General features: G+C 46.4%; 1 protein-coding gene across 1 annotated transcript in view; it reads right to left on the bottom strand.

The window, feature by feature from the left end:
* Nucleotides 1-7,080: 7,080 nt before the first annotated feature.
* The window catches only part of fam13b (family with sequence similarity 13 member B), a 236,746-nt gene continuing 231,345 nt past the window's right edge, over nt 7,081-12,481 (bottom strand). Inside the window, exons 14-24 of the mRNA XM_037675138.1 lie at nt 12,185-12,256; nt 11,662-11,935; nt 11,427-11,565; nt 10,968-11,049; nt 10,397-10,570; nt 9,915-10,123; nt 9,611-9,694; nt 9,448-9,543; nt 9,023-9,375; nt 8,845-8,946; nt 7,081-8,550 (exon numbers count right to left, since the gene is read on the bottom strand). Of these exons, the coding sequence (XP_037531066.1) occupies nt 8,427-8,550; nt 8,845-8,946; nt 9,023-9,375; nt 9,448-9,543; nt 9,611-9,694; nt 9,915-10,123; nt 10,397-10,570; nt 10,968-11,049; nt 11,427-11,565; nt 11,662-11,935; nt 12,185-12,256 (1,709 nt within the window). The 3' untranslated portion in view covers nt 7,081-8,426. The remainder of the gene's footprint in view (nt 8,551-8,844; nt 8,947-9,022; nt 9,376-9,447; nt 9,544-9,610; nt 9,695-9,914; nt 10,124-10,396; nt 10,571-10,967; nt 11,050-11,426; nt 11,566-11,661; nt 11,936-12,184; nt 12,257-12,481) is intronic.

Genomic DNA, 12,481 nt, shown 5'->3' on the forward strand with positions numbered 1-12,481 from the left:
GATGTTAATAATGATAAGTGATGTCAATTAGATGTTAATAATGATAATTGATGTTAATTAGATGTTAATAATGATAAGTGATGTTAATTAGATGTTAATAAACTGACAGCCAGATCAGTATGAACCTTAAAGAACTCTCATTCATGATAAATGATAACACCCTCATTTGATGTTCTCAGCTCTGGGAGTAGAACCGGTGACTTATTCCCCCCTGGCACGTCACTCCATCCCCCTCATCAGGGGCATTTCCTGGGACATCTGTCCGGCCTCCATCCTTCAAACCCCCGTCATTGGACTCACAACCTCTCTGTCAGCGACTCGTTTGAAGCTGCATTATCAGGAAAAAAGAACAAACATCCTTCTCCCACAATATCACAAAACTCTATATCAGTCATCTATCTAAATTTCTATAATTATCATTATAAATATATAATTATCATTCATTCTGGGTAAGTCAGTGGTTCATATTGCAGGTTCATACTCTCTGACACCTCTCTGGGAACGTGGATCACAAACTCTCACAGGTGATCCCTGTGTTCACCTTCCTGCAGCTTCTCCAGCTCAGGTAACCTGAACAGGTGATGAGAAACAAACACCCTGCTGGCAACCAGCCAGACAGACAGAGTCCATCCTTCCACCCGTCATCCTGTTCCTGTCAAGCTTTTCTGAATTGAGTCAAAACATTTAGCATTTTATCAGCAACACTTATTGTTGTTCTCTTTTCTCCAGGCACCAAATTTCACAAGTCATTGATAATTGATTTATGCAACATCACTCTAAAATGCTATCTGTCTTAAATCATGTTAGTAGTTGTTAGAATTCATTATTATATAGTTTCTGTAGGTATCCATTTAAGACTAATTTAAAATAAGTAAAAATAGTGTATTCCATCTCTGTTAGCACTTGTAAAAACCTTACCTGAGATAAAAACATCTATAGATTTGATTTAATCTGCCTGTAACTCTGTCACTGAACATTTGGGTACAGCCATCCATCCCTGCTGCAGCACTTTATAGTTAATCCTCAAAGATAATCTTTGTTTAATCAGTAATTTTTTAAAGGGACAGGCACCGGTGGTGAAGTGAAAATTTCTCTTTTGAAAACAAAATTACCAATTTTAATCTGTATTTCTTTAATTTAACACTAGGACTATATCTTAAACTGCAGGGCACTTGCTGTGAGATAATCCCAGCTCTCATCATGACTCCTTCAAGACATTCTGTTAAATCTCATAGTCGGCTTGTATTACCGTTTAAAACTGTCCACAATTTAAAGGTGGATCCATTTATCTGTCAATTACTTGAAGGTGAATCTTCACTGGGTACATTTTAACATAGTGTTTGTTTGAAAAGACGTCTTTCAATCTCTGTAAAATATTAAGCGCTCTGTGTGTGTGTGGATCTATATCTATATATATATATATATATATATCTATATATATATATCTATATATATCTATATCTATATATATATATATCTATATCTATATATATATATATCTATATCTATATATATATATATATATATATATATATATATATATATATATATATATATCTCTCTCTATATATATATATATATATATATATAGAGAGAGAGAGATAGATATATATAGATATGTGTGTGTGTGTGTGTGAGCACATGTGTGTGTTTGAACGAGACTTCTGTTTAACCAGGCAAACACCTTTTAGGTCACCAGACGTCCCCAGCAAAGGAGGCCCTGCGCCTCAAAACCTAACATGCAGTTGTTGGATATTTCTTATCTAGACTGGTCCTGGGGGGTTGATCTGCTCAGAGACGGGATTATAATGAAATTACGGCCCGGTTCTGACCAGATCAAAACCCCAGGACCAGTCTAGACAAGAAATATCCAGCACACTATCGCCCACATATTTGCCCCAGTTCTCCTCCGTTAACCTCCAGCTAGCCTCTTTTTCCTATTTTTCTTTTATGTGTTGTATCGTTTCCTTTCAAATTTTTTAATCCTGTGTACAATTTAGAAATTATTTTTTCCCCCACATTTGATTCATTTGCTAAAATAAGCATCTTAATGATCCCTGAATCCTCCTCATCAAAATTAATCTTCTTTATTAGTTCCTCACTATATTGCCTCAATTGCAAGTACGTGAATAAATCCTTTTTGTTTAAACCATATTTGTTCTTTATTTCCTCAAAGCTGTGTATATTATTTTTCTTAACCAGCTCCCAGAATATCTTCAGACCCTTTTCCCAATTACTGAATGTTTTGTCTGTTACATTTGGCTTAAAATCCGATTCATGTGCAATCCAACTCAGTATTTTACTCTGTTCTGTCGAGCCAAATTTTGATATAATCTCATTCCATATGTCAAGGGATAAGCCCAAGCATGGATTTGACTCCTCCCTACTGTGCATTTTCAATTCATTATCATTTATTATGGCTTGTAGTGGTATCGTGGGTGACATAGCACATTCTATATCTTTCCATTTTGCTGCGTATGATGGATTTTTTTTTTCATTGAGACTTTATTTATCCAGGTCGTCTCATTGAGCCACGAGAACTAATTTTCAAGAGAGACCTGTTTCGGGAGCACATGGTGGGGGTTTAGGGCCTTGTTCAAGGGCCCAGAGTGGGGCGAATGAGGGTGGGGGCAGGTGTGAGTGCTTCACCTACCCCACCCACATTTTGGATGATGTTGGTATCGGGGTTTGAACCAGCGATCTTCCAATCACAGTCCCATCTTCTCTAACCTCTGCGCCACCACTCCCATTTTGCATGTTTGCATATGTGGATTGCATCAGTAGAATTTTTAGCTGTGCTGCAGAATAATAGCTCTTAAGGCAGGGTAAGGCTAACTCCCCTCGATCCTTGGATAACTGTAAGGTTCTAAATTTAATCCGTGGTCTTCGTCATTGCCATATGAATCTCAAAATAATTTTATCCTATTCTGCAGTCTTTATCTTTCACTTGAACTGGGAGAGTTGTAAATAAAGAGTAATCTTTGTAAGACAATTGTTTTAATCATTTCTACTCTTGACGTTAGACTTGTAAAGGGAACCAAACTCCACCTTCTCATATTCAATTGTATTCTAGACACTAAAGGGCTAAAATGTATAGATTTTAATTCAGATAAATCTTGAGACAGAACTACTCCGAGGTAATCCAGAGATTTTGAATCTGATACCCATCAAAATTTTTCCTTACTTAATTGATTAACCGGTTCATAATTGAAGGTGAGGACTTGGGTTTTCTTTGTGTTTAATTTGTAGCCCGACAGCAGACCAAACTCATCCACTGTGTTCATTAGTGCTGGAAGTGACTTGCCTGGTTGTGATAAGTAAATCAATACATCTGCAAATAATGCTATATTTTGTTCCTCTCCCTCCATGCATGTACGCTTTATATTTTCATTCTGTTTTATCCATTAACTTAGAGGTTCCAACTATAATGCGAATAGGAGTGCGCTAATGGAATAGCCTTGGCGGCACCCTCGTTGTAATGGAAAAGTATTTGAAAGATTCCCATTAATTTTTATCCTAGCTGTGGGTTGGTAATATAATGATTGTATAGTTTTAATAAATGCTTTGCTAAATCCAAGGGGGCATCCTTACCAGATGCCTGAATCACAGCAACTGGTTCCTCTCAATGTGGAAGAGCAGAGGTTCTACTCAGAGTCTCTTCTGATAACTGATCTTCTCACCTCATCTTAAAGAAAGAGTCCAGCTACCCTGCAAACTCATTTCAACTGCCTGAATCCACAATGTCATTCTTTCAGTCACTACCCAGAGCTCGTGACCATAGGTGAGGGTAGGAACGTAGACCGACCAGTAAACACAGAGATTTGTCTTACAGTTCAGCTCTCTCTTCACCACAACGAACTGGTACAGAGTCAGCAATACTGCAGATGCTGCACCAATGAGTCTGTCAATCTCACACCACATCATCTGCAAAGATAAGAGATGGAAACCTGAGGCCACTGAACCAGAATTCCTCCGTCCCCTGGCTTCACCAAGAAATCCTGTCCATAAAAGTTATGTACAGAATCGGTGACAACGGGAAGCTCTGGCAGAGTCCAACTACCACCCTGAAGGTGTCCAACTTACTACTGGCAATGAGAACCAAACTCGCACCGCTTGTATAGGGATCAAACAGCCTGTAACAGCGGGCCCCCAATCCCATATTCACGGAGCCCCCCTCACAGTGTACTCCGAGGGACACGGTTGAATGCCTTCTCCAAGTCTACAAAACACATGTAGACTGGATGGGCAAACTCCCATGACCCCTCAAGGACCCTAAGATAAAGAGCTGGTTCAGTGTTCCATGGCCAGGACGGAACCCACATTGTTCCTCCTGGATCTAAGGTTCGACCAACAATCGGACTCGCTTCTCCAGTACCCCTGAATAGACCTTACCAGGGAGGCTAAGGAGAGTGATTCCCCTGACAGCCCCACAACATCCAGAGCCTTAAGGAAATCAGGGCAAATCTCATCCACCCCCGGAGCCCTGCCACCACGTAGCTTTTTAACTACCTCAGCCACAGTTATGGACAGACTAAACGCAAAGTCCCCCGATTCCACTTCCTCCATGGAAGACATGTCCGTGGGATTGAGAAGGTCCAAGAAGTATTCCTTCCACCTCCCGATGACATCACTCGTTGAGTTCAACATCACCCCGCCTTCTCTGAACACAATATTAGTAAAGTGCTGCTTTCCCCTCCATGGCTGCCTGATGGTTTGCCAGAATCCCCTCAGAACTGACCGAGTCTTTATCCAAGGCCTTACCAAACTCCCCCTACATCAGAGCTTTTGCCTCAGCAACAGCCAAGGCTGTGGACTGGTTGGCCCTCTGGTACTCCTCAGATGCCTCCAGAGTCCCACCAGCCAACAAGGACCGATAGGACTCCTTTTTCAGCTCGACAGCCTCCCTAACCCAGGGTGTCCACCACCAAGTTTGAGGATGGCCACAGCAAGAAGCACCATCAACCTTGTGGCCACAGCTCAAGGCAGCCACTTCAACAAGTGAGTCGTGGAACATGGCTCACTTGGACTCGATGTCCCCCACCTCAGCTGGGATGCGGTTAAAACTTTCCTAGAGGTGTGAGTTGAAGATCTTTCTGACAGGTTCTTCTGCCATGCGTTCCCAGCAAACCCTCACTATACACTATACATTTAGGTCTACCGGGGCAGTCCGGCATTTCCCCCCGCCATCTGATCCAACTCACTACCAGGTGGTGATCAGTTGACAGCTCAGCTCCTCTCTTCACCCGAGTGTCCAAAACAAACAGCCACAAATCAGATGACACGACTACAAAGTTGATCATCGATCTATGACCTAGGGTGTCCTGGTGCCAATTGCACTTATGGACACCCTTATGTTTGAACATGGTGTTTGTGATGCATTAACTATGACTAGCACAGAAGTCCAACAACAGAACACTGAGTTCAGATCAGAGCGGCTGTTCCTCCCAGTCACGCCCCTCCAGGTCACACTGTCGTTACCGACATGGGCATTGAAGTCCTCCAGCAAAATAAAGGAGTTCCCAGCTGGTGTACTTTCCAGCACTCCTGCCAAGGATTCCAAGAAGGTCGTATACTCTGAACTGCCGTTTGGTGCATAGGCACAAACAAGTCAAGAGCCTGTCCCCCCCACCCTAAGGTGCAGGGAAGCTCCCCTCTCATCCACCGGGGAAAACTCCAACACACAGGCACCAAGTCAGGGGGCTACAAGTAGACCCACACCAGCTCAGTGCCTCTCACCATGGGCACCTCCAGAGTGGAATAAAGTCCAGCCCCTCTCAAGGAGATCAGTTCCAGAGTCCATGCTGTGCATCGAGGTGAGCCCAACTATATCTAGTCAGTGATGGCACCTCTTAATCTCACACACAAGCTCAGGCTACTTCCTTGCCATTGAGGTTATATTCCATGTTCCAAAAGCCAGCTTTGATAAACCAGGGTCAGAACGCCATGGTCCATGCCTTTGGTCACTGCCCATGGCAACATGCACTCTGCTTTTGTGCCCCTTCCTGCAGGTGGTGGACCCACAGGAAGGCAAACCCACGTTGCTCATTCAGGCTGAGCCCGACCAGGCCCCATGGGTAGAGACCCGGTCACCAGGCGCTTGCCAATGAGCCCCTCCCCCAGGCCTGGCTCCAGGGTGGGGCTCCGGTAACCCACGTCTGAGCAAGGGCCACAGAGTTCCTTTATGTATATTGTCCATCAAAAGTCTTCTGAATCGCTCTTTGTCTGGCCTGTCACCTAGGACCAGTCTGCCTTGAGATCCTACCAGAGGCAATTAAAATAGCCCCTGACAGCAGAGCTCCTAGGTGCACAAAGTCCTCCACCACGATGCGGTGGCAATTCAAGGAGAATATAGTTTATATGAATTTAAATTCAATAAGTTGTTTTAAATGACATTAGCTGTAAATGGAAATAAATAAAATAAAATTACTGTTTAAATGAGAAAGCGGGTCTTTAATGTCTGTATTTATGAATTTGAAACAAACCCAACATCAGCTCCTGATTTTAAAGTTTTCTGATGTTTAGCAGCTCAACACGATGGTGATGAAGCTTTTTATTAGGGTTAGGGTTTTTATTTTTATGAAAGGCAACTCTTGGGTTAGGAGATCAAAAATCTCTCAAACGTGTCGTGAATCAGGATTTTTCTTGTTTTTCTGTAAACTTGTAACTGATAGCAAGGCGGCTATTAGAAAAAGTCACTTCATGTTTGTTTACTGACAAACATGTTTACAGTAAAATGTTCATGAAGCATTTAAAACATCGGTGAAGCCAAAACAACAAAAAATGACTTCATATTTTTTAATATTATAAATGCTGAAATTAAATCTGGATCCAAGAAAAACTCCGGTTTGATGCTGAAAGCGGAGATGGTGAGACGTGAAACATCTAAAGTCCTCTTTGGTTTACCCGGATTATCGAAAATAATTATTTTATATTCAAACCTTTTAATTCTGGAGATTTAATCCCCAGTAAATGACCCAATCATAAAATGTCAGAAATGTGACTTTAAAAAAGTTTCTCTTTTGGTTTCAGCAGAACATTTCATGTATTTTATAAAAAGTCAGATCAGAGAATTGCTGTGGCAAGCGTGTCAATTTTATTTTGTGTAAATGTTTTTGATTTTTCTTCTTTTGTTAGTGGAAAAACAACAGAAAGCCCAAAGTGATCAAACATGAACAAAATACTGGACGGGTTGAAAGGAAGCCGAGCGCAGGACGCAGCCGACCAGAACATCGTGCACGTTTTATTTAACAAACTGCTGATGTGTGCACGTCTTAGTTTTTGTTCCTCCGTGTTTTGGTTGATTTAAAAACCGATCCAACGTTTGTTTTCCAGGAGCTGCTCTGAGGACGACTCCAGTCCGGGAGCAGCGTGGACGGATCAAAACTAAAAGCGTGTACAGCGAGGACTCACCGCTCTGCCGAGGCCGGACAGAAACACACTCCGCCAAACGAGTGAGACGTCAAAGACGAGCAACAAACTCTTCCACTTCTAAAAAACCTGGACTCTTCATGTTTTCACAACACTTCGGTTTCCAGCAGAGAGAACTAGCTGTTGTTATTGCTGCTCGTCGTGGCCGCGCTGGACCCGACGTCTTCAGATGCTTCTACACGAGCTCGTCTTACAGTCCAAACAATGTTCTCACACTGAAGAGTGAAATAACTCCAACAAGTCACATTCATTTATACACACACAGGATATTTATATTTGTATAGAAGTAGTGCTTATTTCTACAAAACAAAGGAGGGAAACAGAAGGGCTGCATTCTGTGAACGCTGTGCAAAGAACATTTTTACATCAAACTTTACAGCCTAGAGCAGCTGCTCCTCCTTTCAGAAGATCCTCGTTCAGAGCTTCTGCAGAAGCATCAACCTCGACGTCACGCTGTGAGCAGGACGTCCCTCAGACACGCCCGGTCCAGTTCAAAAACTCATAAAACAGAGAAGCTGCTGGATGAGCCACAGGAAGTCAGGTGAATGCATCGTGGCCCCTCCCCCCATGGTTAAATCAGTGCTGGCAGGTGAAACGGTCCGTGACCTCACCGGTTCCTGCCGGACCCGATCGGACTTGTTGGGCTTTAAAGATGCAGAAACAGAACCCATGTGGACTTTTTTTAGGCTCACGTGTTCTGAGGACTTCACCGTTCGTGAAGAGAAGTTTCCACTTTCCACCAAGCAGGAACGACCCAAACGTCAGATCCGGTCCTGTTCGGTGACACGCCTCGGTAAAAAAGTCCACAATCAAACTGTGGTTCCCACGGAAACATCCAGCTGTGACACGCGACGACACGTGAAGGCCGAGGCTCCAACTGCTCTGAAATACGTTTTAAAACAGACTGTGGGTAAAAACCAAAGTTCCACTGGAGGCGTCAGGGCAGGAGGTGGGGGGGGGGGGTCAAACGTTGGGCTCGCAGCGGGGCTGAAGAGCAGCTAGATGGACTTGGAGGAGTCCTGTTTGCTGATGAGGACCTCCAGGAGGCGCAGCTTGGCCTTGATCCTCTTGTACTCCCTGTACTCCTCGAGCATCGGCACCCGGTCCTCCTTCTGAACGTTCCTGCAGGAGAGAGAACATCTTGAATACTGAGCCGTTACTTTAGCTGCTCGTTTATCAGAACGTTCAGCTCCTGCAGCTTTGATACTTTACAAACATTGAACTTTGTCCACCGTGTGGAACTGGTTCGTTTTTGATTTTAAAGATTATTTTTCTTTGATCAGAGTTGCCTTTAGAAGTGATCGGAGCCGAGTCGCAGCTCGTTGACCAACGTTCGGCTCGTGTTTCCTTCTCAGTGGTTGTACAGAAGTTGTTGTCAACGTTTGAGTGACACCTGGACAACAAGGCTCCTCCTACCTTCCATTATGCTGATAAAAATCTTCCTCGAACGCCCGGATGGTCTTCCTCAGTTTCTTCTTCTCTGTTCTGGTCTTCCACAGCTGCTCCAGCAGCTCTGGCCTAGAGGATGATGGGAGATGTAGTTATGTAGTGAACTGATGAAGTGTGGTGACTGATGGGGGGTCTGTGGTCTTACATGGACGATGCGTTGGAGCTGGACAGGCGCAGGTCCAGAGCCAGCCTCCCTGAGCCCTCCTCCATCTTGCTCCTCTCGTCAGGTCGGTTCCTCGCCGAGCCGCCCGTCGGGGTCACGGCATCGAAGGCCATGATGACCTCAGAGATCTGCATCTCTCCGCCGCTGCTCTCTCCCTCTTCCTCCTCTTCTTCCTCCTCATCCCTCTCTTCGTCTCGTTCCTCCTCTTCTCCACCCTTCCGCTCCTTCTCCTCCTCTTCCTCCTCCTCTTCTTTGATCTCCTCCCAGAAGTGAGCGGTTTCACCCTCGATGATTGGCTGCAGGGTTTGGCTCCGCCTCTTACTGGAAGGGGACACCTGCGGCAGAAGCAAGGTGAGATGAAACGGGTCGTGCTGAGCGATCAAACGGAGCCGTGTGTCGTTCCTCACGGTGACGGGCGTGATGCAGACTCTGGTGAGCGCCTGCTTCACCAGCCGGTAGCGATCGTAGAGCGGCTTCACCCCCAGACGCTCCTCCCGGGTCACCTGCAGACAGGTAAAGGTTTGAGTCCAGGCAGACGGAGGTGCAGGTGAAGGACGAGCGCCAACTTACGGGTCGGCCGTGCAGGCCTTCGTAGTGCAGCAGGTTCTTCTGGAGGACCGTCTTCTCACAGGACAGCTGCTCTTTGGTCATCTTCTGCAAACACACGGAGACATTTGTCCCATTTCTCGTGTTTAAACAACGAACTTTAACAAGTCGCTGACTCGTGTTTTACATCAGTAACATGGAACATCACAGAACGTTGAGATTCAGGGTTCGGACCAGCGGCACATGTTCACATGAACCGCTGACACCTCCTCCTGCTGTCACCCGATCATCTCAGTTAACTTTCACCAGTTTAACAACAGGCGTGCACCTTGACGTCATCGGGCCAGCCGTCCTCCCGTCTCTTCCCTTGGACCCTCTGCTCAATGAGCTCCAGCGTCTCCTCCCTGGTGGGACGGGGACCTTTGAGCTCGGCATCGTGGGAGCCGTGATCCAACGTGGACCCGAAGCTTTTGGGCAGAGTGTTGCTCCGGGGCCGGGTCTGCGGGCCGAGCTCGCTGTCCGCACCATGTTTGGCATCTGGGGGGGTGGACGAGAAACAAAGAGCGGAGAGGACGGAGTTCAGACGCAGCTGAAGATGCAGTGATTTGTCAGACGTGAACAAATCCAGAAGAAACGAACAAGAACTCAGCGGGTCCATCAATCAATCAATCAATAAAATTGACACCTCAGTGTTATGACCCCCCCCAACGTTACTCATCCCCGGGCAGCATGCCATCTGAGCAGCAGCCCCCCCTGTCTGAGACTGTTAGTATGTTTGTAAAGTCTACTTACTGGGGGGGTTGTACTTACTGAGGTCAAACGGTCTAGAGCTCAGGCCTGAGGGGTGGAGCGGGTGGGTGGGGGTGTGATGAGGGGGTGAGCAGACAGAGGAGGAGGAGGGGGAGGGAGCAGGGTGGCATCTGTGTGAATGGAGCAAAGCCTGGTGCCTCAGCGTGCCTCTGGGTAAAAGCTGGTGCTGGCGTCCTGGTTGGCCAATCAATCAATCAATCAATCAATCAGTCGTTGGGCAACAGAGGGAGGAAAGTGGAGAGCGGGTGCTCGCGTTATTGTTCGAGTCAGTTTGGATGAGAAACAGAGACATTCAGTCCTGGAGGTGGACGAGCGTCCTGAGGCTGAACTCAGTCCGGTGAAACTTTGATTCAAATCAAACTTTATCGACAACGACAGACACGAAGCTCCTCTCACTTTGAGCTTCACCTCACTGACCCTGCAGGTCTGGATGTGGACGCACCAGCACAACGATGGGTAACGTGCCTGCTCTGTTACACCTACATGCACGACGTGGGCCAAAGGGTCCAAGAGAACCGGGCCAAACTGAGCCACACTCATGCACGTTCCCAGAAACAACAGGATGACGTACCTTTGATCTGCCTGCGGAGCTTCGTCAGGTCCGTCATCCATCTGAGGACTTTGGGGTTAGCCGCCTTGTCTGCATGAGAGGGCTGCACACAAACATCAAGAGCACAGGGAGGAGGATTTAGAGGAGTGGGCCTGCAAACAGCTCAACGATACAGTGTCAGGACCGACGGGTCTGAATCTAATGAAAGGACTTCCAGAGGTGAAGGATGATGTTTCTAAATTTCATGTTGCTCGTCCCAAAATCGTTCATGAACTTCTCTGCTGTTTAACTCATAACTCGGTTCAGTTCTTTGAACAAACGATGTGAAGAAGACAGGCTGTGGAGCACGCTGGGCTCTCTGAGCCTTTCAAAACATGCAGACCTGAAACTGCTCGAACAGACGGGACATAACGGCTCTAAGGATCACCAACAACATTTCTGTGATCAGACTCAGGATCAAGAACATAAATCTGACTTTACCTTGTAGTTCCTCTCCTTCTCAAACTGCTCCTCAAACTGTTTGATCTTCTTCTTCAGATGCTGGAGCTTCTTGGTGAGCTGATGGGCGACTGAGTCTCCTTTCATGGCCTCTCTTGAGCCAAACGAGGCTCTCCTCGGCCTGAGGACGTACGTATGAATCAACAGACAGGAAATGGTTCTAATCTTTAAAACAGCACAAGATCAGAACCACCAGGACCTCCGAGGTTCACCGTACCTCGGTGCTTTAGTGGGAGAGGAGGTGTCTGGGTCCTGCTGCAGGAAACGCTGGGTGCTGTGCGCTCCAAAGTCCAGGAAGCGCCGTGCCAGGATGTGAGGATGAGTGCGTGAGGAGGAAGGGGAGTCAACCTGCCCCCCCTCCCTGACGTCCTCCTCACCGTCGTCCTCCAGGGGCAGCAGGGGGAGAGGAACCATCCGACCAGCGAGTGGGGAGAGCTGGGCCTCGCCGCTCTCGCTGTCGTCCCGCCACGATTTGAAAGCTGGAACAGGATCTGAGAAGAGGAGGGAGAAGATCAAATCAGAATGTTTCCATGAAGCTGCAGCGGGACATTAACTTCACCTGTAACCTCCACCTGAAAACAAGAGCAGAGGGAACAACAAGCAGCTCGAGTAAAAACAAGATGAGGACACAAAGCTCCGAGAAGTTCAGTTAGTAGTCAGTGAAGACCTGCTGACATGCAACAAGTTTAAGGTCTTGACTGCAGGGATGAGCAGACGGTCGCGCAGACAGAACCACTTACCCTGACCTTCTTTCTGCAGATGCATACATGAGAAGTCGATGGAGGGGAGGTGGAGATGGGAAGGGGGTGGCGCTGTTTGGATGGGTGGAGGAAGAAGAGAAGAAAGAGTAGGAGGGACAAAGAAGGAGTAGTGAGGTCAGACATTCATAACTTCAGCCACCAGCATTCAGCCGAACTGTACTCCCTAAAACGTTGGAGACAGCTCTTTCACATCACGCTCTGCACGAGCACGAGCACTTCATGGAAGGAAGTCCAACGCCTTCGTGTTCAACAGGAAGGACGTCCAACGCCTTCGTG

The sequence above is a fragment of the Nematolebias whitei genome, chromosome 4 (assembly GCF_014905685.2).
Source record: "Nematolebias whitei isolate Nwh7 chromosome 4, NemWhi1, whole genome shotgun sequence".
In the NCBI taxonomy this organism is placed as follows: domain Eukaryota; kingdom Metazoa; phylum Chordata; class Actinopteri; order Cyprinodontiformes; family Rivulidae; genus Nematolebias; species Nematolebias whitei.